Raw genomic sequence first — 26,627 nt, 5'->3', positions numbered from 1 at the left:
CTGTGCGGAGGAGTACATGTCTCTGCTAAAGGCATTTTCAAGAATATACCAGTAGTCTTGGTGGTGGGTTTTTTTCTGTATTCCAAATGTATGGTCTAATTCCTGGGAAACAGATCAAGTGTGATGAGAATTGCACAGCATTTTGCTAATAGACAATATATCAATAACTGAGGCTTTGTTTGCCCACTGTACTAATATACCTAATTTTAAATCTTGTATTTCCAACTCTCGCCTTCCATCCTACTCACTTGTCTCCTCCCTAGATGTGTTAGCACCTAATGGAAGATGATAAATTTTCATTCACTTCAAGAAAACCATTTAACCTGAAAACCCTTTAAAAAAACTCAGACAATTCTGCTTCATATCATTGCCTTGCACAATGGAGAAGACACGAGCAATGCCTTTTATTTTTTCCCCACTCCATACCATTGTTTCTTGCTGATATAAATACTTGTTCACAGTAATAGTGACATAGAAGTGATTGCCACCTCACCTACATTAAGCTCGCTCTGATTCCAGTGGCAAGTCTCACCCAATGACTACAAATACGAAGCAGAAAAAGATCCTAGAGTGAAATGATCTAGATCTTTCGCCTCTGGACCTGACTGAGATCAGAAGAGAAGGGAAGAGCATTTATGAAATATAATGGTAGCGTTAAGACAGGTGCCTGAACTACATGAACACCAGTCTCTTGCAGCCTCAGACAACCTCTAGAGACGTGTGACTGTGCAGTCTGTGGCTGCTTCAGCCCACCCCGAGTCAGAACAGCCAGATCTCAGGGGTGAATCTCTGGCTGGTGTGGCATGCACGCTGCCGCTGTCCCACTGGCAGGGAAATGCTTTTGAACTTCGTCTCCCAAGGAGAGTACTTCCACTGCTGCGGACACTTCAGGCATCTGGACTGAAACAAGGCAGACTCCCAGGCTTGGTGGGGAAAGCTGAAAGCCACGCAGCAGCTTCAGATACCTCAGCAACACCTCTCAGAGTAGCGAAGGAGAGATTTTGTCAGTACTCCGTGCTGCAAGGCCAGCTCCCCCATGTCAAGGTTCCAGTGCTACTGACTATAAAGTCTGCATATGAACCAGAGGAAAACATAAGTCAGGAACTGATCTTTTATCCAGCCTTTACACTGAAGGATAGGTCGACCTGGTCATTCAGGTGCCCGAAAAAAGGGATTTCTTTAAGAGAGACACTAACAATGCAGACAGTAAGCATGCAGGTGATGTGGCAGCAGGCTAAGAGAATACGAGTGTTCAGACTCCTGACTACAATTAAAACCTCAGCTATGACTGGTGAGTAAAACCATCAGTAGATACTTCCCCCTTGTGGTAAAATTTTGTTCATGAAAGACAATATATTATTACTTTCTAGATGGGAGAGAGGGAATTCATTAGTATAACAAGCCTACAAACACAGCCTTAGATCACACTTAGATGAACTGTCATTGATAGCCTTCTCTTGTCCATGCCTTGTTTGTAACTAGAATCAAAACCAGACACATAAAACTAACTTTTTGTTGCTGGGCATGGAGAAAGAAGAGGGGGGGAAAAGAGAAAACTCAACTAAAACTATCTCCGTTTCCTAACAGAAATAGAAGTTGTCTCTGATTCAGACAAGTTTAACTGAAATTGTTGCAGATTTTCTCCAGTTTTCACTTTTTTGTTAAAATGAACCATTTGCTCGACTTGCAGTAGTTTCTGCACCACATACACTCACTAGCTACAGCTTCCTCTTTTCATTCCTATATCTCAAATGTCTTTTTCACACCCTCCCTCTAAAGAGATGAGGGCAGAGTTGTTTTGAAAATGACTAGAACTAACATTTGCTCATTTCTACTAGAAAACAAGGAACAAATATAGTTGGGATTAAGAAAGAAAAATAATTGATCTCTCATCAGAAACAGTTCCAAAGGGTTAAAATACATCTAGTTGTTATGTTAAAAACCCCAACAAAACACCACACCCAAATTTCTAGACAGAGCGAGCTCATGACAGAGTTGCATCCAAAAGCAGACCCCTGAGTACAAGGAAGCAGAAGGACATGTCATTGACACAGACAGGATTACAGACTGTTTCTACAGAAGTGGATAACTACCCACAGTAACGACTGAATCCTGGATTCAGCCAGGTACACAGAAGAAATATTCCAGTTGTGTCCAGCATAGACCTGAGCATTTCTGTGTATCTTCCCTTCTGCAGGACATGTCTGACCCACTCGCAGAGCACTGTAGGCAGTCTGTGACACTATGTGCAAACTTTGGGTATTTCTGCTGTGGGTTTCACCCATGCAGAGTGCTCCTGACTCATACAGAGTAACAAATAGCTGAAAAGTATGTAACTCACAACTTACTGTATATGCTTTCTTTTATTGCAAATTCTTTTAGGCAGGACCCGCAGTCACTGGGCAGACGCAGAGAGACGACTTTCTTCTGCAATCTTGAAGATTTCCTAACCAGAAATACCTGTTGTGGAGAAGAGGACATGGTTTCAGCTTCATCACAGATGCCTTAAGAGAGACAGATGACAGACAAAAGGAACCAGAACAACTTCATGATCTCTGATGTATATAAAACATGGCAGAATTTTACTCAGTTGTTACTGCATCAGGTTCAACATCTTAGTGTAAAACGGCAGCAGAACATTTATAAAAGTGTCTCATCCTCGTATACCACAGGCACACGACACCAAGTCCATTACACCCTTCTTTGAGCTCTCCAGTTTAACACGCAGCAAATCCCAAGCCTTGAGTCAAGCTGCAGAGTTTAGAGGAGACCGGTGGCGTAGTGCTCCTGTGTCCCACCAGCCCAGTCATGCAATCCTTCTGCACTACGGCGGAGGCAGCATTAGAAACATGCCATTAGCCTCATCCTAGCAGACAAGGTCTGGTTTTCATCATAGCAACTTTAATGCAAGCACCAGTGAAGGACAAAACACTGACATTTCACATTTATCTATTGCTTTCTTGTTATGGGGGAAATATATGCTACATATGACCCTGGCTAGCAAGGTCAGCTTTGGAGCTATAATTGCACCAGTCTAGTTCTTGGCTCCAGAGAACCTTGAACTAGTCCCCCAACGTATCCGCCCAGGTAATGGGTCACACTCCAACTGGTCCAACTGCCAAGCACTCAGCAGCTCTCACTTGGATTACCCAAAGCACAGAAGAAATGGGTGTGGAGTGTTGGTTGGTTTGTGTGTGGGTTTTTTTTGTTTGGGGTGTTGTTTTGTTGGGGTTTGGGGAGGGGGGTTGTGTTGTGGGGTTTTGTTTGTTTGTTTTTGGTGTTGTTTTGTTTTGTTTTTTAACATCTGCATCAAATAAATTGAAACGCAACTTCTTACCCCAGGAGGCTGGGCCTGCAGAATTTCCATGGCTTCAGCATCATTCAGACCAAGCTGCAGCCACACAGGGTGAGTATGGAGGAGCTTGTCCAATATGCTTAGCTTGTTGGACAGGCTGTCATATCCAGAGTCCCGGGGGCAGCTTTTTACATCGTTTTTCTCAGGAGAGACATTATCCATGTCCTTTACTAGACTGTGAAAAATTTTTTAAAAATGACGTTAGATATGCTAACCTCCTATAAGCACTCATTTCAGTAAATACAGTTATCACAAAACTAACAGCACTGCTGGCACCCTGGACTAGTATTTCTCCTGCTGAGAATTCATATAATTAGTATACACAAATTTATCTTATCCATAAGATCCCTTTCCTCAATTTAAGAGCCTGCTGTAAGATAAGCCTTAGAATTCTTGTGTTAGCTTGTTGAAATTCAGCAATCACTTCAGATACAGGTGTATGCGCACAGTGGTTGATTGAACATTTAGTCTGTTCACATTTGGAGAAACTTCTCTTAAAGGTAGTGTGATAGTTTGATGTGTGGGGGGGTGTTCTGGTGGCAGGGGCGGGGATTTGCTCCCTGTGCCACCAGATCTGAGTCCCATCCCCCCCGGGGGAGGTTGAGCCAAATTGGTGCCTCTGCGAATTGCCCTATTTAAGTTGGGACAAAGGGGCGGGAAGGGGCTTTTTGCTCAGGAGCGAGGAGAGAGCAGGAGGGCGCTGCCCTCACTCCCGGCTCCCGGCCGAGCGGCCGCTCGGGCCCGGGCCGGCGCCATGTGCTCAAGATGGCGCCGGGGGAGCCGCATGGGGGACTCGGTAAGCACCCCACTCCCGGGGTGCCCGCCGGGCCGAGCTTCCCCAGAGAGGATTAATATCTAAGAGAAGACAACCACAACGACCGGGTCAGCAAAGATGGAGCAGGAGGAGGTGTGCTGGAGCTGAGGCTTCCCTTGCAAATCGGTGTGAGATGGCAGGCGGCCCCCCTGCAGCCAGGGTGTACTCGGCGGAGCAGCGACCCACTCGTGGCCCGTGGAGAAACCCACGTCGGGAAGGAGATGCCTGAGCCCAGGAGAGGTCGTGGAGCAGGGGATGCGCGACCAGGTACTGTTGATAATGGGGCATGGAATGCACGACGAGGTCGTGGAGGCATCTGGAGACCGTGGGACGACCCACGCCGACGCGAGTGGCAGCAGCTCCCTAAGAGGCCGAGACTGGTAAAGCCCGAACTGGTGCGATCCATGGGGAGGATTGCAATCCTGCGGGCAGGACTTACTTTGGAAAAGTTTGGGGACTTTTTCTTTGTGAGTAGGGGATCCACTGAAGCAAGGGAAAAATGGTGTAAAGACTCCTCCTCCTTTAAGAAAGGAGCGGCAGTGAACAACATGGATGAACTGACCTGTACTCCCCCATTCCCTGTCTCCCTGCGCCGCTGGGGGGAAGACAGAGCCAGGAACGAAAGGAAAACAGGGGGTGGGGAGGTGTTGTTTTAAGATCGGGCCTTGTTTTCTCTTTCTCCTCTCAAGTAACCGGTTTCGTTCCCTTTTGTCTTTTGTTTAGTAACTGTTAATAAATTGTTTTGTTTTTAAGAAGAAAGCCCGAGTCATGTTTTGCCCGAGACCATGTTGGTGGGTGCTCCCGCTCGGTTCTTGTCTCGACCCTCAGTCCAAAAAAAAACCACGACAGGTAGTTATGCGATTCACACATTTTTATTCCCAGAAAGATTGCAAAAGCTGCAATCCACAGAAATCTTCTCCTCTGTCTTGCCTGCTAGAAAAAAAAAAAAAATCTGTTCAACACTGACAAAGAAGCAATCCACTATCTGTTGGCAATCACTGCATCAAACACAAGCACTTTCTCTGTTTGCTTGTAGGGATTATTTTCACAACAGAAGCCCACAAATTGGCATTGCTTCATCTTATCCCCAGACTACTGTCTCTGCTCCACCAGTCCTGTCCTCTTCGCAGCTGTGTATCCGTCTTTGCTCCCCTCTGCTGATGAGTGGTCAGAGACCTCAGGCAGGAGAAAAGAAAAAGGGGGGAAAAAAACCCACAAAAGTAGGGGGAAAAAAAAAAAGCTTAAATCCCACAAATAACTCTTCCTAAGGCATTGCTTCATTAAGAAATCATCCTAAGTGGTAGTAATTGGTAGTAAGGAATTATATATTTATGCTCCCAATTCCTTTGTCTCTGGATTGACTTCTATGTGAGAAATAAAGGCTAAACTCCGTCTTTGCTCCCCTCTGCTGATGAGTGGTCAGAGACCTCAGGCAGGAGAAAAGAAAAAGGGGGGAAAAAAACCCACAAAAGTAGGGGGAAAAAAAAAAAGCTTAAATCCCACAAATAACTCTTCCTAAGGCATTGCTTCATTAAGAAATCATCCTAAGTGGTAGTAATTGGTAGTAAGGAATTATATATTTATGCTCCCAATTCCTTTGTCTCTGGATTGACTTCTATGTGAGAAATAAAGGCTAAACTAAGCATGAATGTGGCAAACTAATATAAGGTTTAAATTTATTTGAGCAGAGCAGCTAAAGTTACTGCTAAATTCAGTAATGAATTACAGTTCTTGGAGTCTATAGATACTTGTTATGCATTAAAAATCCAAATAAACTGAATACTTTGAGAATCACTTTTGTTGTGCAAAACATCACCATCATTCACACAATACAGAACACCCAGTACAATTGCACGTGTGGTTTTGGTTCAAATTCCTCAGTTTTGAGCTAGAAGTACATCCTGTGATTCTTCCAGTGGTAGAAATCACTAAAGAACAGTTACCCTGGTAACAGCTTCCTGATGACAGTACTTGAGCATAGACAAAACAACATCCTGCAAGCTCAAGATCTGACCCGCTAAGATGTCAGGCGCAGAGGCTGCGCTCTCCCTACAGACCTCTCCTGATGGCAGAAGACAGCGTAGCTGCATTTCCCCGCTGCAAACTGTCTTGCAGCACTTCTGAACTTTGTGGTTTGGACAGGCAGTAAGCATCATTAACAGCATTTACTACCTTCATTATGCCAGCTAGTGTACCCAGGGCAAGTGGCTAGAGACTTCACAAGCACAGGATACTTAAAAACAAAACAAAAAAATGCCCACCGCAAAAAAGTCCAACCCCAAAACAAAACCCACCAACCAAACAACAAAAAACTCCAAACAACCAAACTGCTTTTTTTCTAGCTTTGGTCAGCAACTTGCAGCATCTCTCTGGACAGGGCTAGAAAGGAAAACAAACGGAGTAGAAAACTTTCACTGCATGATCAGATGAACACAGGCACAATCATTCAAAGTTTTCATTGCCTGGATCAATTATCACCACCTGCATACCTCTCCCTTCCTTCTGGTCATCCTTCTCCATTCACTTGTTTATGATGTGATGCCTTTTAGATTTGCAAGGCATCTACAGCGCAGATGACCTTCCCTCCCCAAGCGTCCAAAGCTCTTAGTAACTGCCAATATGCCTCCAAGGGGCACAAAATACACAGAAACTTGTGTGCAGAAGGGAAGCAGTATTTACATCAGTTACGACAGGGCTCAAACTGCCACAATAGGAATCCTGGGTTCCCCTTTCAGCCACAGTTCCTGCAGAACCTAGTGTTGCAATCTATGAATCTCCACAAAAGCCAAATCACGAATCACAAAAGTGTTTTCATGAGCTGTACCTTCAGCAAACATTGCTCAGAAACTTTCCACTCACCTTCAGAGCCAGTTAGCAACATCTCAAACCAAAGATAGCTGTGGTAAAGTGCTAATTACACTCTGGCACTGGCTGCCGGCTTAACTAGACACAACTGTTTCCATCCCTTGATCAAGAGGTGGAAACATGTCTGAGAGGGAAAAGTTTTTTTCTTACAAGAGAAAGTTATATCACATGCAAAAGAAAGTGCACAACTGGTGTCTGCACTGCTGGCTACCACAAAACCACCTAAAGCTAGTAAGAGTTTGCACATGTCCGTAGGGTCATAGTGTTCCTCCTCCGTATGGCTGGCTCAACGCTGGCAAACAGACCCAAGACATTAAAAACTGGAAGACTAATTTGAATAGGGAGCTGCCGGGTTTTTGGAACCTCCAGGTAGTTATATGCACAACCACCCCCATGCGCTGAGATCGGAGGAGGAATGCAATGTGTAAGCCCACCCTTACCGACCTAGATACACACGCACCTCCTTGTTGCAGCTGCTTCGACCCCCTCGAGAAATAAGCCAAAGATTACGAGTATCTGATCACGACGAGACTTCCTCCCACTCCTAAACACCACCAGTTCACAGGACCCCGATGCGCCTCAGGTAGATCAGTCCTAGTACATTACTGCAGCCCGCAGGAAGATAAACTAGGAACAAACAACACCTAAAAAAATTACTTCCTACCCAAACGATAAAGAAAGAGGCAGAGGGAAAGATCAGACCTGGTGAACTCTGGCAAGAGCAAAGCTTGGAAAAACCACGTCTGGCAAAGCACATACAACCTCTGAGAAGCCACTTCCCAAGTGGTAGGGAGGTAAACACCATCAAAAGCCCACTGGTCTGTTTCGACAGCCGATTTGCAATGGTTTAGCACTACTGAGCATCACGGTCTGAGTTTGCATTTTATTCTTAAACTTATTTTTATTAACGATCCGGGCACTAGACATATAGTTAGGGCTGACACACAGGAGCTCTTGAAATTTGTCACATCTTAGACTATAAAATTATCTGGGACTGGGATATGTGTGTAACTTCTTCGGAAACAATAGCATGGAAAGAAGAACCATTTGATTTCCTCACAATCACCTGATTAATTCAAATGTACAGAATAAGAAGTTGCTGTAACGTAAATGCTAGCAAAATATGCTGCATATTATGTAACAATTAAATTTCTCTCCCAGTTTTACTTTCTGATTTTGGGGTTTGGTTTTGTTTTGCTTTGATTTTCTTACAGCGATGCCCAATAAAAGGCCATGTGACTAGGTCACGTTAAACTAAAAATCCAAACACAAATCAACCTCCACAGACGGTCTACTTCAATGCAGGGGTATGACACTGGTTCCTCTCCAGTGGGAGAGGAGTTTCAACGCAACTTAACAATGAAATAAGGAAAACACCCGATTCAAGCAAGTTCGCTTAGATTTGAGAAAACCCATGTGGGAAGCAAAAAGAGGTACCCGCCACGACAGATGACGCCCTGCTGCATCCTGATTAGACTTAGCTCACAGTGAAAACAACAAGGAACAGGTTGAAGCCTGTAAGCAGGATGATCCTCTCCCTCATACCCACAGGGCTGTAACATCCACCTCGATCACATATCTACGAAGCACATGCTCCTGCCCTCCTGCTTGCTACAGAAATTTTCTTTTGGTGTCTCAAATCCTTCCTATGCCTCCTGCTCTAACCTTGGAAAACCTAAACTTCTAACACTTCGCCCATTTTTTGTGGGACTTGGGACAACAAGCCGATCTGTTCTCTGAAACTACCAACCTTCCCAAACTCCTGCATGGACAAACACTGGCCTGAGGCATGGTCTTTTCTCTCTTTGGGATTACGGACACAGTGAAGGTGCATCCAGCTTGTGTGCACATCCTATTAGAACGATCAACACTGTTCCATGGGCCTTCCCTACAGAGGGACAGCAGCAAGCTGTTCCCCTCACCGCCGTTCACAAAGACAACGGACACGCAGGGGTCCTGGGGCCCTCGAGGGAGACCGAGTGCCTCCTAAAAGACCATCTGGATGCTACCAGCCATGTTATGTGTGCACCCCCATCCTACATGGACCTGGTTACCCTTTCAAAGGTCATCAGTACAGCGTGGGTCAGAAATTTATCCCGCTGATGCCCTTTTCTGACAATTCTACTCATTTGCATTACCGAGATATGTGCCTGCGCTGGGGAAAAAGCCCAGGCATCACACTCCGTGGAATATTGAAATGGATGATGTGAGCGTCCCACTTAACACACGTTTTCACAAGGCTCTTTTTTTGCCTGCCTTTTACATGCTTATGAGTCAGTTGTAGGTCCAGTTACTCGCACCATTGTCTCTTACTTGGGCAGTAGATGTAAAAAGGGGAGATGACACCAAAATATAACTAAGGGGAGTATAATTCTGAAAGTTACCACACAACCACGAAAAAAACCCAACAAACCAAACCACAAAACCAAAACCAAACAAAATCCACAACACTAAAGTTGCAAACATGCAATTTCAGGTACCTATTTTTCTGAATACAGTTGAAAGCTTTTGCAACCGCTGCTTTTCTAAAAAACTGTTCTGGGTGCATGCAGATATATGCTAAGCTGAAAAACGAGCAAGGAAAATAAACATTCCTTTTAGCTCAAATTTCTCTAGATGCACATCCAAACGCCACATCAAGATACCAACTTCTGAACAGCAGAACACATCATAATAAAAGCAACCTACATTAATTACAAGTTTTAAATTAACTACAAAGAAATAAAGTTACGATGGTAAACTCTCCTTGTGGGGAGTTTAGTCTAAACAAGAACTCTAGAAAACCTTAGTTGAAATTACTGTAATCTTGCTCTGTAGTTCTACATAAACAAAAGATATCAGTGCACAACTAATTAGATCATTTATACCAACTTTGATACAAGTTCTTCCTTACACAGGAGCATGCAGTTCAGAATTATACAGGCATACAAAAATTGACCCCAATTCATTTATTCAGATTTCATATTTTAAATTTATCATCTTAAAAGTAACAGGTAACAGAAAAGAACAAGTTTCTTTTTTATTGGATGGCTATTATTTCAATATGAAATTGGATTTGGATAAGAGGTCATGGAAATTGCATTATTCACTTTATGTTAGCTTTACTTACATATTTTCATCAACATATATTTTGCACCCAAAATTGACAAATTCAGTTTAAAAAAAAAACATTAAAAAAACAGTAAAAAAATCCCCTGCATCCGTAAAACGGGAGATTTAATTGACTGTTTCCAGCTAAGTGTTTCCACCAAGATTTTAGAACTAATAGATCTTGGTCTGTCATGCATATTGGGGTATTTGAAGGTACAAGAAGCCTTTTCTTAACTGAAAATTAGCTAATGACCGTTGAAATTAATTAGTTAATCAATTGAAATGGAGAAAGTATCCTTTCCACCCACGTAAAAGAACTGTGCTTTCAAAAGCTTTAGAACTTGAAAAATGTGCGACCAGAGGCATAGTCAATGACTTTAATTAGTTCAGCTGTCTTACGTTCTCTACCACTTGGGCAACAAAGGTGCTGTCCAGTGTTTTCTTCAAGTAATTTAAATATATATTGTAGTAAGTTTTAGCACATTTCAGAAGTATTTATAGGAAGAAAAAAAAAACACTAAAAAACATGGATGTAATTCTAAATAACAAACTATTATCCACTTCATTAACTCACTGCCTTGAAGAACAAAGCCCACCAGCTCCAGAGCTGGCCCAGACTGTGCAAGTCAGGTCAAACAGAACACCTGCGTTGGGTGCTTTCCTCTTGCAACAAATATTTCAACAGTAAGTATGAAAATGTGTTCTCTTGTTAACACAATGATTAAAATATTCAATATCATTTAGATGTCAATTTAACAGACATTACCAATCAAGCACGACAGCCACAGCAAAGCCAAATTGCTGGGGTCCCACTATGCCCACTTAAAGGTACAAGTTTAACATCATAAATTTCCACAGTCCACTCCTGTGTGGCATGATCTATTTTAAAAAGTCAGAACTTTTACCTGCACTGCAATATGCATCTCTAATCATTTTAAGGTTAAAGAAATGCTCCCATCTACTTTTTTTTTAATGTGCAAGATACTCACACATAAATGAACTTAAATATACAACCCACAAAAGCATCAGCTCATAACAGTCAATATTTTACTTCCCAACCTGAAAACATAAATAAATCATGTTAATGCATGTTGAATCTTCACAGAGCCACTTGAAGCAATGAACATTTTTAGTCTTTATAGCGTGAAAGAACGGCTCGTTGCCATAGACAATGGGAATAACATTACTAGTTTCCTGCTTTAGACATTCATCAGTATCCAAGGTTTTTAACAAGGAAGTAGAACTGAAGTTCAGTTGCTTTTAGAAGATACCAAGAAACATTCTAGAACAACTGAATGTCTGGGCGCTCCTCCTGCACAAAGGCAAATTCACAGAATCAAGAGCAAGATTATCTACAGCTTCCACGTCGCTAGGATGAAAAGTGCTAGGACATATGCCACGTGAGAACAGAGTACAACGAAAACATGCCTGTCATGGTACACCTCCTGGAACTATGAAAATAAACATTTTAATCACCTTCGCAAATCTGCAGATTCATCTTCCACTGTGAGATCTGTCTGTACCATCTCCTGTTTCAGCTCTCCAATTTCTGAGGCAATTGTGTCAATGAGCTAGAAAGGGACAAAAATAGCATGATGTCAACCGAGTGGAAGAGGCGTGGAAAAGAAGTCCGGGCAAGTTTAGTCAGAGATTACAAACTTCTTTTTTTTCCAAATCACATCCTATTTGCACTTCCCCTTGCAAAGGAAAAAGTAAGGGTTGAGGCCACTTGTAATTGTTCTCGAGGAAGAATAATTCCTGTTTTGCACCACTACAAAACCTTCCAGGTTGGCTAGGTTTTTTTATTTAAATAGATTAAATCTGCAGCCTCAACACATTATACAACAGCTTAAAGCAACTAAATCATTTGTAGCATTTACTTTCTCCAATAAAAAGAAGAAATACAATTAGAAGAGTTCCGTCTGCAGGAGCTGTGTCTCAGAAGGGACACGAAGTCGGCATTACGATACTGTGGCGGACGAAAGGCAACAACGCAGGAGGAAATGGGCGGCTGCTTTTCACATCAGGTCTCGGACAGCACTTGAACAGAACAACTCAACTAGCAGAGAGCTGCCTTGTAACTTCAGCTCGGGTGGAGCACAGTCCTCGTTTTGGACACAAGGGCAAGGACGCATTTTAAAGTGAGCGAGATCAGCACTGGGGCTGTATCCTGAGAACACAGCATGTGCTGTTTTGCTGAGCAGACACCAACCGTGAAGCCTGCAAGGCACATTGTCTTAGACATTCTTTGCAGCAACTGCATCGAGTTTGCTTCACGCACTGCACCATGATGGTATACAAATCCTGACACTGTTCCCTCTTTCCTGCCTGCAGTGAAACCTCATGGAAAGGTTTGCAGTGATGCCATCTGCTCTACCACCACCCACACACCTCAGAGCAAACAAACAAAAACCCTGGTAGACCAAGTAGGAACAGCTTTGCAGTCCAGTTCGACAGTCTGAGTCGCCCACAAGACACAACCCTGAGTCTCACCAGCGTTAGACAGCTCCGTACAGCAGCGTTTTCCCAGAATCGCAGGTAACATTTTCCTATTCTGTCTCATTGGAATTGTTCCTTCACCTCAGAAATTCACACTCTCCTTTGCTGTGTGGCATTATTCAGATCAATCCAAAAGAAGTTTCAGTCTCTGCTTACCATAGGCCAACTCCATTAAGTGTACTTTAAGTGAGAATGAATTACCATGCACTACATCCATACCACAGGCTTTTTGCTGTCGAGGTCAGAGCTCCCAGCCATACTGTACCACCAGCATTACAGTTTACAAAGATCTTCCACCTCTCAAATGCCCCCTGAGTCACTATGAGCATGAGCAATGCCTTCCTGACCACGAGAAAGAGCAGCAGGAGGAACCTGCGTTGTCCTGATGGAGCAGCCTCACACCTCACTGCAGCACTCAGTGCCCCCATGAAACAGCACCTCCAAAAAAGAGTCATCGAGTGCCCTGCTAGGCACAGGTAAATTCATCCCTCCTTTTGCATAAAGGACGAATCTGGCCCCATGCTGGATTTTCGTGGTGAAAAATACACGCGCCGCTGCTGTCAGATAAGCCTCGCTGGGAAGCCAGTGTCCCCAGCCCCGTGTGACAGCAGCGACGGGCAGCGGCATCGCCTTAGAGGGATGACCTGGGTGCTGAGCGAGCAGTTCCAGACTCCAGCCAGGACATGGCTGACTGCATCTTGCAGATCACTCTGCATTGTTTTTTATCTTCTAAAGCCTCTACCGCCTCAGCATCATCACCCTTAATACGTTTATTCTTGTAATCCTCTGAAATGTAATAAAGCTGCAATTCTCACTGACCCGAAGCATCTTGCACGGCGTTCCACGCCATGGCGTGCTGCCCCCAAACAGGGAGGTTCCCCTTCTTCCCTCAAGCTGGCTTGGCTGTTGATCCAGCCCTGGCAGCTGGTTCAGCCTGCTACAAGGTCTGAAGACTTTTGCACTTCATGTTTTGGCCAGTTTTCTGCTGGCTTAATGACCTGAACCTAATCTCTGAAAGAGTCAGACAAGCTCCAGAGCAGATACCAGGAAACAAACAGCACCAGGCTGGGATTACGTCTGCTCCTTCCAACAATTCACTAGATCCTGCCAGCCCAGATGTGAAATCGTGCCCTGTTGCTCAGCCACCCCAACAAACAGCCTAGGGTTTTGGGCTGTTCGTGCTGACCTTGGAACAGAGAACCTACGCCCTGGTTTAGGCACTACATATTAGCCAATAACTGGATCAGCCACCCAAAACTCTGCAATCTAACCAGGACACCTCTGGAATTCAAACCACTCAGGTCTTCTAGCCTCAGTAGCAGGAAACGTTCTTTTGGGCTGACGCTTACTAATGGAAAAAAATAACTACCAGCCTCCATGGGGAATAAAAAGCTGACTACAAGCGTAGAAATACAGAAAAATCGTCTTTCTCTTCCAAGCTGTGATTAAGCAGTAGAAGTGGAGGGATCAGCTCTATTAGGCCTAAATCTCTGATGAACAATCCATTACAGTCTCTAGCTACAATAATCACTCTTAACCTATTCAGTTAGTTTCAAACATGAACGTGCCTTCTTAAAGTTAGTTCTAAATAACTAATGGCATTCTAAAATACTGACACCATGGATTTCTTGTTATTTGTGTCAAGATAAACACAAGTGAAAAAACCCCAATACATGTTCAGAAAGAAATACATGGTTCAGAAAGAAATATATAATTTGCTGTTTTTAAATAAGGAGTGACACAAGCATACAGGAAAAACAGAGCACATCTTTGCTGAACAAAATCCACTCCAGGTTTAATTACAGCCTATCAATTACTTAAATTAGGATTTCCTCTTCCTGGATTAAAATCACGTTTTATAACCGATGGTGCTTCACAGTGGCACACACAGCCAAGGGGCTTTCTTTAATAAAAAGAAGTTCCAATATCAAAACAGAGCAAAAAGACATTCAGTTTTAAGTACCCGCTAAATTTCCCCAGTCTACATTCCTTATTAGGTTTGCTAAGTGCAATGAGGTAGTCAAACACAACCATACAAGTTGTTACTGCTAACAAGATATACACTGCTGATGCAAGTCTTATCATGTCTCTACAGCTTTTGTAGCCTTCTTACCCCTCCTGGTTCTGCTGAAGCTTTCCATTCAGTTCCTTAAAACAGCTCATAATTGCTCAGCAGAGTCTTCTGTTGACTTTTTTAACTCCCTCATCCTTCACACCTTTACCTATGTATCTTGGAATACATCCCATCACTTCCCTGCCCTCTAGTTTCTGGCCTCCATTCAGGAATGACATGTTTCAACTTAGCCCCTTTTTCAAGTATGCAAACACAAGACTTGCAAATTTTGATTGACTTCAGTGCCAGAAAATGCAGCTTTCAGATTAAGAAGTAGACGGACTTAAATTAAGGCAATATCCTTCCCTTCCCAGCCACACTGGGCAGTAGGTTTCCACCTTCCCTATCAGCCTCCAAACAGTAGGTTTCTCAGATGAAATCCTCCCAGTCTCTCCAGCGGCTGAATGAGTAAAGTGGAATTCATTCTGCATCCACTGTGAAGTTTCCAGTGTTTTCGGCTCTCATAACCTCCCAGCTGCTGCAATAAGGTAGCATGCAGCCCCAATTTGCTGCAGCAACTCACTGCCGCTGTTAAAACCTTTCCAAAGTTGCACCTGAACACAACTGAGAGTTGAATTATTATTTGAAGTGAACAGATTACTGCCTTTTCTCTTTTACCACTAGATAGCCACAAAGGCTCTAACACTGTCTGTGGAGCCACGAATGAAGCCACGTCAGGAACAGAAAAGCCTTATGTGCTTCATCCTGCAGTAACAGCTGAAAAATTAACTTTTCCAATGGAAAAGGCTCAGGTTTTAGTTTTAAATCACAGCACTCCCTGAAGATGCTTCCTGTTCACTGTGAGAGTGTGAAGTTTGTCAGGCATCACGTAGCCACAAAGAAGAGCAATTCAGTCAGCTGTAAATATGTTGGAGCTTCTCGTCATGGCTTGCCTGGAGCCATCTCAGCAGGAAGGCACCACCAGTCAGCTACCAGCACACAACATGAGTCAGCGCCTGGAGCCTCATTAGAGATGGCAACTGATTCACAATGATCGGCAAATCTATCTGACTGTTTAAATTATGAACTCGTGATGGGAATCACTACCTGAAGCCCAGCATACTATTAAACACTAGTCAAGAATTTAATCTGTTAATGAAACAGACCTACTGCAGGCAAGAGCTCTGCCGCATGCAACATCGAATAGGGTCAGCAGAGCAGCCTTTGCATTGAGTTAGCAATACAACTACTCCAGTGCAACATGGACTGGTCTGATCACCTGCTGCAGGGCCTGACAGCTGAGGGGGGAAATCACAAAGGGCCCAGGGAGAGCATGAAACCAGAAGAATCACCCCTACCCCCAGCTCCTTCCATTGCATGGAGCATGATAAAACCTAAGACCAAGCACACAAGCATCTTAAAGACAGTCAATCTCAGAATAATCAAGCTGGAACTGACCACCTATTTGTTTTCAAGGAATTATCATCAAATCACTGAAAGGATTATGTCAGCTCTGCCTGGCAATGGATGTGTCTTTCAAAGGTCTTCCTCCAAATGTCAGCTGTTTGCTTAAGATTCAAGCTGAGCAGGAGACAGACTGCATGGCAATCCCTGCTTCTTCAAAGAAATCTACTATCCATACAGATAAGCTGATCAGGAATTAGGGGAGGGCGAGTCAATGCTCCATCCAGTTTATCAAGTCTACCCAGCAGTTGGTTTCCCCGGACCTGCGCTCAAGGAGAGGCCGGGAGCCCAGAGGCCGCTGGAGCAGAGGCCAGAAACTGTCGGCAGGCTGGGCACGGGAAGCCAGCCCGACACTGACCGCACACCCCACCGCAGCGGCAGCCGCCAGTAGATCCGTGCGTAACAACCTGTGGATGCTGTAAGGATGGCAAGGGGGAGATTTTGGAAGCTAGCTGGTTGGCAGAGATATGGAGGCACCAGGTATTGCGAGAAGCAGCACGGGAAGCGTCTGCTTCTGCTTCAAAGACAGAAAGGGGGGACAGTAAGCAAAGTGCAGCACCCTCTGTTACGTTAGCAGCTGCTTTTGAAACATAAGCTGCCAACGCCACAGCCCAGACTTCTTTCCCTACAGAACTTCCTACACTGGTAACTGCATGAAAGCCGAGCTGCTACTCCCATGAACCAGCTGCTAGACACGACGACAGGATGAATCAGCCCTGCCTCAGTAGCTCCTCTCCACGGGCAACATCACCTTAGTCTTTGCACCCACAAGTCCAACTGTAGTCATAAAGAACCATCACAGTAGCGATGACCGTGCCCTATTCTCTGACACATCCACAGACATAAGTGGCTCACAGGCCAACAGTCTGCACAACAAAGCGGTTTTTCAGCATCTTTCCCCGAAAAGTATACAACACAGAAGCTTTCAGCCACCACCTCAACATCTGCCTTGCTATGTTGCTATCTGGCTGTTAACTGACTTCGCTGTGTTAATTGGTTTTGACAACAGTTGGGGAAAAAACCCACAACTCCCTCCCAGAAAACAAAATCTCTGGGCACTACAGCAAAGAATTCTAATCCAACTTGTACTAACAGCACGATAACACGCTTAAAACTTCAAGCTGACATTCCACTCTTCACGCTGTCATTTCATATATCAGTTTGACCCTGGAAGAGGGAATGGATCTACAATGCAAAAGAATTTAAACACAGTATAACCTTCCTACACTGCAGTTCCTTGGTTAGTTCTTTTGTTTGTTTATACCTCAAAGCTAACCATGGCAGCATGATTTCTGATGCTTTCCAATATCCAATTTATCTTTGAAAGCTACTGGTAGTTATTTCTGTATGGCTGCCACGTACAGCCTCTTTAACACAACTGCCTTTTACATCTTCGTCTGGGAAAGGTATTTCCTTATATAAAAATCTTATATAAAGTTCTTGAAAACAAGTATTTTAAAATGAGTTTAAATTATAAATGCTTTAAATCAGAATAGCGTAAGGCAAGCACGGCAGAACAGTTTTATCTTGAAGACATTGTAATCTTAACGCTTTTTAATTTGCATGTCTGCCTTGAAAAGAACTTGTCAGAAACTCTTTCTCAAGAGGAATTTTTCTTGTTTAGCAATTTTATTTTTTCTTTTTCTAAAGAGAACTCAAACGAAATTGCACGTTTCAAGCAGTCTTATGCTCACATTCTCTACTACATATGCTCCTGCCACAAGGCAGGCTTTCCTTAGCCTATGCAAAGTCAGTTCGTCCTGGACAAGGAAACCAGGTCAAGTGCTTAGCGTCAAACCTGGACCTGACCTACAAGGTCCCCCAGAACAGAACAGACTCTGCGATCAAACTGTGACCCGTCAGTCACCAGCAGGTACCGCACCTGAACTAAAACATTTATCTTTAGGAATAAAAACCTCATTATTTAAAATACACTGCCAATATTTTGTGCAAATGGCAACTGATTTTCCATAAATTCTTTTCCATGTAAAAAAAAAAGTTATTATTTTCTTTCCTGCTTAAAAAAGTCTTTTGGAGTTGGATCATTTGAATTTTCTTGCAGTTAACTGACACATATTGTTACAACAGCACCTGACAAATCATATTGTATGAAATAACATAAGGTGTACTCATGATTTTATGACGTAATTTCTGAAGTATTCAGGACCAATGAAGCTTCTGGTCATTACACAGCCTATGGGATGCTTGGATGGCCAGCATTATGATGGCTGTTAATAATATGTTTCTACAAAATGCAGGAAGGATCCTGGGCGTGTACTATTATTAGATCCAATCCTGAGAAAACAAGTAGCAGCAGAAGGCTGCTTTCTTCTTAGTGGAACGCTCAGAATATTTGAATTCTTCAAACAGATTTCTCTGTTTGCAAAGAGTATGATTCCTATTCTGCTGGAAATAATGGGAAAAGTCACCCTTTGGTTTCAAGAGACTTGAAATAAAGACCATGAGAGGCAGTTTCCAAAGGAAAAATACAACTGAAGTGGATGGATATATTTGTCAGAGGCCTCTGTTAGTGTAAAACAACATACATGAGCCCCAAGACTGATGATGTAATCTGAAGAAGTCTGTTGCAGATTTAGAGCTATGAAATAGATACTACCCTGCTATGCTACAGAAAGAAGTAGCTTACATGAAAATAATTGTATTTGAAAGTATGACATCTTCCTCAGGTGGTGAATTATTTAACATTAAAAATCCCCCAAAATTAAAAGGAGACAGACCTTATAACATGATAAATAGCCATTTTTGTGGCTAAAGTTTTTGTTTTGGAATTTATTTCTGATAAAGCACTGTTCTGTAAGTTAAAAAGAAACTACAATACAAACTCTTTAAACCCAAATAATAATTACGACTCAGACAGCATGGATTCACATAGCAACCCAGTACAGTATTCCCTCACCAAACCTATCCTAAACATTAGATTGTCTCAAATATCCACGTACTGTTTACATTCCTAAAATCCACGAACAAAATAACAAAATGCAAACCTCTTAAACCACAACATGTCCTTTCATCATGTATCACGCTATGCTCACTGTTGACTGGTTCTTTGTTCAACAAGACTGACCTCAGCCTTTAGAAGCTGACAGGTGTGACAAGGTAACTCCTATGTACAGATCACAAACACAACTCGGGTCTGCAGCGCTTTCTCACAACACATGTATTCCATTTTTATGTTTTACATCTTTTAAGACGACATATAAGCAGCAAAAATCAGAGCAAGTGTGTTCACTAGAAACAACACACTCCCCAGGAGCTACAGTCACCTTTCTGAAGCTGCTCTGTCCACACGCGCATCACTGCCGTGCACCAGGGAAAGCACATGCCCAGGATCAGACAGACCAGTGCCCCTCTCAGAAGCTCAGCACAGCTACGGGACTTCTTACTCATTCAACTCAAGAGGAGTTTCCCAGTCTCAAGAGGAAGACAGATGGCTTTGACTTGATGTCTGTTTCCGGACATTTTTAGAAAAATCATTTATCCATCACTGCATGGCAAGTGAATTCCTGTGGGTTTTTTTGTGTTGAAATGTAAACAAGCTTGTACAGAGAATTAACAAACTGCCATCTTTCTGAGAACATGTTGAAAGAGTCAGTCAAGGTGACCACTGCAGAAAGTTTCCAAGCCCTGAGATTTAAAACAGTTAAAGAGGAAGAGGTAAGATCGGTGCTTCTAATCTGGCAAGGGAACATGAGCTGAAGACAGCAAGGATCAGTATCAGACTGGACAAACGAGCCTCAGCACTTGCCACCCCCACTTCCTGCCAGCATCTCATTTTTCTTTCTTTCTGGAGATCTGCATCCTCTTTGGCATCACATCTTTTCCTTCCTGTTTTGATAAGCAGAGCGTAGCAACCCTCAAAGAGCACCCTGTGCAATGAGGTGGCAAAGCGCCAGAGACGAGACAAACCAAGAATTCTATTTCTGGACTTGTCCAAACGTCTGAATACAATTAAATATTTTGATATGTGGCTGCAATTTCTGTTGGTTTTGCACAGTGAGCTATGAATTCCCAAGACTACTAACATTATTCGGTGTCTTATTCCTCAGTAAGCAAGGAAGTTCTACCTGATACTTGATTTTGGGACAGAAAAGCTTTAGTGGTGTAAAACCTCTGATGCCAGTTCAATAAAGACTGGAACATTTTGATGAGAAGGAGGATGGTTCAGTAAAAAGGATGTTTGTCAGACATATATTCAAGCTCCTTGCTTTACCACAGACTCCCTCTGCAACCACTGGCAAGCTATTCAGTCTCAGAATTACTCAAGCCTAATTCCATCTTTGCTTCATTTTTACTACTTGCCAGCTCTGAGCCTTCATCAATTGCAAGGTACAGCAACTCGGCAGAATTTAACCTACAAAACTACAGACCTTCATTCTTTGTAAAATGGGGACAATACTGTTTTCCTAGTGAACTAACAGTCAAAAGAATGAACGTGAAAACAGTTAAGAGATGGTTAGAAGCTCTGGCAATGGGAACTATTTAAGAACCAGAAAGAAAAGTGAAGTTGGAATTTCCCACTGGTATTTGTCAATGAATTTTCTCGTGCACGTTGCTGAGAATGGCAAGAGTGAAGACACTCTTTATGAGGATTTAAGTGCCTTCAGGAACTGTGTGCCAGCACGCTAAAGGTTTCTCGGGCAACTGTGAATTAACAAGCACAACATATGTGTAAGTACTCTACACAGGCTGTGCACCTGGGGGAGCATTTTGAAGTACAGGTCAGCATGGGTAGAAGGCTATACCCTAATCACTAGGTTTCCTAAACACAGGCAGACAAGGCAAATTCAGATAATGTAAACTGAAAAAATCTGATGTCCCAAGTGTTTTCTTTGCTCATCTGTCCAGCTGTAGGAAATGTCACCGTTGTCACAATTTTACAAGTGTGATGGAGGGAAAGAAGGAGAAAGTAATTTCTCCGTACACACAAGCGCGCGCACACAGACGCTGGGTTCGCACAGGAGATGTGCTGCCTGCCTGACGTTTCCAATTTGATGTGGTAGGTTCAGAACAGTCGTCCAACAAAGGAACTTCCCAGGGATGGTAAGAGGTCTGAAAAGGTACTTTGGAGGTATCTTTTATTCCCACTATTCTTCAGGCCATCCCTGCCAGACTATCCTTAGGAAAATTTAGGACAACCTTAGTTTCTTAATTGACAATGTTTCTTATGGCCTTAAGAGTCTGATGTCTTGAAATTGCTCAGGCATATTGCATTCCTCATCATTCTGAGTAACTACGACCATGACACCATGTACAGGAGGCACACAAAACAGCTATTCCAGCATTTATTTTCCACACGGAGATTACTTGCACAAGGAGATACCAGAGGACTGCAGAAAATGGCACAAGCACTTGCTTGCAGTCCCACTGACATCATGATTCCTTCAGCACAAGCATAAGTGACAACCTAGGAATATTCCTCATAACTGAGACAGTTTCTTGCTATGATTTGAAAATATGACCATTCTACCTATATGGCTCTGGACTGCCGTCAAACAAGGTTAATATTTGTGCTTATGAGATACGAGACGTAACAAGAGCATGCTGCAAAACTGTGAAGCAATTTGTGAAGTCCAGAAGACCCTGTTTATTGCTGACCACATGAAGCTCTGGGCAAGCCAAAGAAGCAAACCTGCTGCCACTGCAGCACTGATAGTCTGTTTCCTAAAGATTGGCCTGGTAAGATTGCCTTAAGATAAAGAAAACATGCCACACATGAAACAAACACTTCAATGTGCGTGTGTGTCACTACACCAGTACTGTGAAGCTGCTGACACAGAAACTGGTCCTGCACAACGCACCAGCGGTCATTGTAGCTCTCTGTGCTAAAGGCACCAGCCACCACTTGCTTGGCTCCCCTTTGCCTGTAGCCTGCCATGTGTGTATCTACCCTCTGTTAGAACACCCACTCCCACCTCCTACTCACCTAAGCATTAGGGTCAGATTCTGACAGCAAAAGGACAGGATTTCTGTCCCAGAGGAACAGAAAGAATGGAAACAGCAACACCTGAAATGCATGGCACGGGACTCGTGAGGAGAGCAGCAGAGGAGGCAGGAGAAAGGAACAGTGAGTAAAGCGGCAGCTGGTTGCCACTACTGAGAGCTCTGGCTGGTCCATCCCATTTCCTGCAGTGCTCAAACAAGAGAAGCGGTGTGCTTTTTCGTAATACAAGCTGAGATGGCAGCAAGCATTAGCATCTTCCACTAGAAGAAGCTACAGCAGGCAATGAATATTCTAATAGAAGCAAGCAAATTAAGTTAATTCAGCCTTGCCCAGCAAGACGGCCGCTGTGACCCTGGCATTAAATAAACAGCAAAATTCTAGTGCAGAACAGACACGTTCAACCCTGTTGTATTTAATCCTGATCCCAAGCTGGTGTACGTGACAATTCATTGTCTTCCTCACATCAGAAAAATACACATATCTTCCTGGCCAGTGGTGGGACACTGCAGGTTGATAGGTCAGCATACTTTCAACACGGTGGCACTGTCTGGACACTCTTCTCCCTGTCCTGCCCTCTAGAAGTACATGGTGTTCGCAGCTGCACTCACATAGCACACGTAAAGGCTTTGTTAACTACATTTCAGATCAACTAATTCTTTCTTCTGGAAGAAAACATTAACTACAGCCTTCTCTACAACTAAATTCAGCACTGCCTCCAGACCTCCTCCATTACACATAAATAAAACACAGCTAATGGGTTTCGGTTGTTTTCTGAAAACTGTACTGACTACTACTGCACCTCTGCTTTTTGTGATGCCAACCTGAAAGATGACAGCTCTGCAAAGTCTCTGTCACATAAGACCAAAACACAATCCCGCATTCCCTAGAATACACAGTAAACTCACCGCACCTCCAAAAGCCCTCCGACTGATCCCCCAAAGCTTTGACAAACCTCACACGGAGCAGGAAGCAGAAGAGAGGACACCGACCCATGTTTACTTCCGCAGTGTGATTGTTCACACCTGAGCTAAGCTATTACTGATGAGCAACCCTGGGGCCAATCATGCAAGTTAACTCTGCAGGAAATACCAGGGAAAAAGCAAAATTAAGTCATCAAGTTTAACCCTTGACAGAAGTTCCCAGAGGCAGAGGTGATTTATAGCTATGTAGAAGTGAAGATGATCACAGAAGACGCACAAAACCTAAAGACTGCAGGCTGTACACCCTTTCTCAGCCAGTTCTCAAGTTCTCTTTTCCAGCTGTTAATGAGACAAAAATCAGATATTCACGCCCAGGGAAAAAAACGCATTCCTAAACAGCTCCAGGGAATATTTGGAGGAGCTTTAACTGAGAGCTCTACCTCCCTGCAGCTCTGAGCACCGCCTCGAGTCTGGAGAGGTCTCTGCCCATGCCTGCACCTCCCAGGTGTTTCCCAGAGGCACTGCGAGAGCGTATGTTGCATCCTGCCTTCCTGGCCCCTTTCATACACTGCCACGCACCAGCTCTGTTCCGTGATGGAATGGAACTGGGGGGAGACAGAAGGGCTCTCACCCAAAACCTATTTCTCATTGGAATATGCTGTATTACGTGTGCTGCAAGCCACACGACAACTCAAAACAGCCCCCAGAACACAGAAACACTAAATGGAATTATTTCTGGTTTCTCTCTATAAGCAGATCCATGCCAGACAGAAGTACTAGCTCTCAGCGCCTGTGGCATCTGGGAAGCTGGGGTGAGTATCTTAAGGGAGGAAGCATTAGACTCCTTTAAAGTATGCAGGCACCTGAAGACACAGACATCTGCCTTTCTGGATTTTTGAGAGCATGGCAGTGAGCTTGCTCATTTCAAACCAGCTTTCAAATCAGCTGATTTCAAAACAGCTCCTTGCTGATTTCAAACAAGATGCACTTACACTTTAAAAAAAAACCACAAACAAAACCTTCAAACAAAGCAAAAACACAAAAAGGACTGAAATATACATTGAGAATACAAAGCATATTTTTGTGAGTGTTCAGGTTACACAGAAACAAGGAGCCCCCGCCAATTTTCCTTAAAATAGGCAAGGAAATTAAACCAATTTTCAGTTCAATAATGGAAATTATAAACCTGTACTGCAACTTTAAGCTACCCAAATCCAGTTTATGAAACCTCTAACAATATTATGCCTGTGCACAATAAAGCTTATTTTCTCAGCATTAGTAGCAAAGAAATCCACAAGCTGTTTTACACTAAATATTCTATTCAGCATACAGGAAAACAACATACACATGAAATAACTGGGTGCTAATGTAACCACAAATACTACCTGTAAAAAGAAATGCTCAGTGAAATGCTTCCCATTTTACAGAAAAAGCTTGCTACATATCAGTGTGTACCACACATTCTGTGGCACACATTTCACATAAAACCATGTGCTTTATGTTCAGCATAAATATGCCACTTACCTTAAAGAAACTTCCTCTTTTGTCCAGACAACAGGCTTTCATTGTCAAAGATGACATCTTCCCCAGGAAGACTTCATTAGATGCCTTGAGCTCCTAAAAGTAGAGACATTTTTTTCATGGTTATAGTCCAGTCTGTAGGAAATTCCTTTCTAAGCCACAGAAACAGTCACAACAAGCCTTCTGCCAAAATCCTTTCCGTCAACAGCACAGTGCTATTTATTTCCTACCAGAGTTCCTATATATCCCTTTATTTCCATAAATTGCTTCAAAAAGACAGTGCTACTTGGAGTTCCATGTTTCTCCCTTCTCTTCACAGCTGATCTGGTAGCTGTGAGCAGATTTTAGTGTGCTCATTAAAAAAGAATGCTAAAACATAACAATCACTTTGTTTGTTTGCTTGACCTCAGCCTGAAGTACAAATAGACCAAAACATTAGAAGTCACTACAATCTGCTCTCAAATATTACAGTATAAACAGGGCTCACCAGGAGTGGAAAAAAATTAAAAATCACCCACAGGGGAGGAAACATATTTCCACAAATGTAAAAAAACCCCACCCCACAAAACCAACAAACCAACCACAAACACCCCCCAAAGAGTCCTGTCTGAAGTTCCTAAAATGCAATTAAGTCTTCTGAGAGTGATGTTCAACTGAGAAACTGGAGACGCAGTTAGGAAGAAGCTGCACTTTCCACTATCCGGTAAGCTGAGCAAACGGTTCAACGCCCAGAAGAAGAATAATGAATAACTAGAACATATGCACATAGTGAGAACTACCATGGAGGTGATCTCCAGCTGATTATTAGAGTTCCTCTAAAGTCCCAACCAATTCACACCAGTAATTTGTGAACAAACTTCTGAACTAAATAGGAGCCAAGTTTCATGGCTAAAAAGTCCTTCTAGGATTTTTAACAGTGAGCTTGTAATTGCATTGAAATAGTCTAACTCTTCTCCTTGCTCACATTGTTTACTGACCATAGAGCAGGTAGTTATGTTGGAAGTTTCAGTTTCCTAAATGGCAAATATTGCAGGTGCAAAACATTATAGACTAAGATAGAGGCACAGCTTTTGATTTGATACAAGCAGAAATTAAAATATAAATGTCAGGGAGCAGCAGTGAAAAACAAGTTTAGTGGCACGGATGGAGCTTGTACAAAACAGCAGCTGGGATCGAGAACACTGAGGGTTAAAAACCCAAGTTCGACACATACCACGCCTGGCTTACACATCCAGCTTCTGCTTCCCTCTAGTGCCTCAGGAGAGGGTCTGGAGAAGGGTAAATAGGACCCAGGAAGAAGGGGGAGCTTAAAAGAAAAAAGGGTTAAACGAAAAGCCCTGGCAAGTACAAGTACTGGAAAAGGGTGAGAGGGAGAAGCAAGAGAAAAGAAACATTTTTCTCTTGGTTTTAACATGTAGCAGGAAGCTTTAAATTGTTCATCCTGTTTCCAGAGGTCATACCACAAGAGCACTAGCAAAAGGTTACATTTTTCCACTTAGATGATTCTGGATAAAAAGCCGCCCTGCCAGGAAACTCAGGAACCAGCCTGTTTTCCAGGCAGTCTGCAGACTTTAAAGGTTGAAAGAAAAATACCGAATTCTGCATTCTTGTGAAAGCCAAGCACTAGAGGATGACCAAGAGAAGACAAAAAACAGCACTGGGAAAAAAAATAAAATAAAAATGTCAAACTTTATTTATAAATCAGCGTATTTAAAAGAATCCATTCCTGATGAGGCTCCCAAGTATTGTGACCCATGTTGCTTTACTTGGCCTAAATAACTCGACTCCTCCAAGAGACAAGCCCAGTGAAGCGGGTGGGTTTGCAGGTGCCAGTAAAGCAGCCGAGCTCTGCGTCCTCACCTGCCACCTGCACAAAGGTACAGAACAGTTGCTCCACTGAGCATCAGACCTTTTAAAGACTTTTGGTATTTGATACAGGCCATTCTAAACAACCTAAAGCTTCCCATATAACAAGGTTTTTAATTACAAAAATGTTTTCTTTCAATGAATTCTGAAAAGGGAATTTGCACCTGAAAGACATAAAGTGGAGGGAGACCCACAAAAACCAACAAGGAATGAGAAAA

At 43.1% G+C, this 26,627-nt stretch overlaps 1 protein-coding gene across 1 annotated transcript in view; it reads right to left on the bottom strand.

Annotated features, from left to right (window-relative positions):
* The window catches only part of RIN2 (Ras and Rab interactor 2), a 49,754-nt gene extending 25,124 nt beyond the window's left edge, over window positions 1–24,630 (bottom strand). The window contains exons 1-4 of the mRNA XM_086631174.1: window positions 24,547–24,630; window positions 11,601–11,695; window positions 3,338–3,530; window positions 2,349–2,460 (exon numbers count right to left, since the gene is read on the bottom strand). Of these exons, the coding sequence (XP_086487300.1) occupies window positions 2,349–2,460; window positions 3,338–3,530; window positions 11,601–11,695; window positions 24,547–24,603 (457 nt within the window). The 5' untranslated portion in view covers window positions 24,604–24,630. The remainder of the gene's footprint in view (window positions 1–2,348; window positions 2,461–3,337; window positions 3,531–11,600; window positions 11,696–24,546) is intronic.
* Window positions 24,631–26,627: the final 1,997 nt, after the last annotated feature.

This window comes from Tauraco erythrolophus, chromosome 2, assembly GCF_009769465.1.
Source record: "Tauraco erythrolophus isolate bTauEry1 chromosome 2, bTauEry1.pri, whole genome shotgun sequence".
NCBI classification, from domain to species: Eukaryota; Metazoa; Chordata; class Aves; order Musophagiformes; family Musophagidae; genus Tauraco; species Tauraco erythrolophus.
Note: the sequence above shows the minus strand (reverse complement) of the source record. Positions and strands in the feature narration are given on the sequence as shown.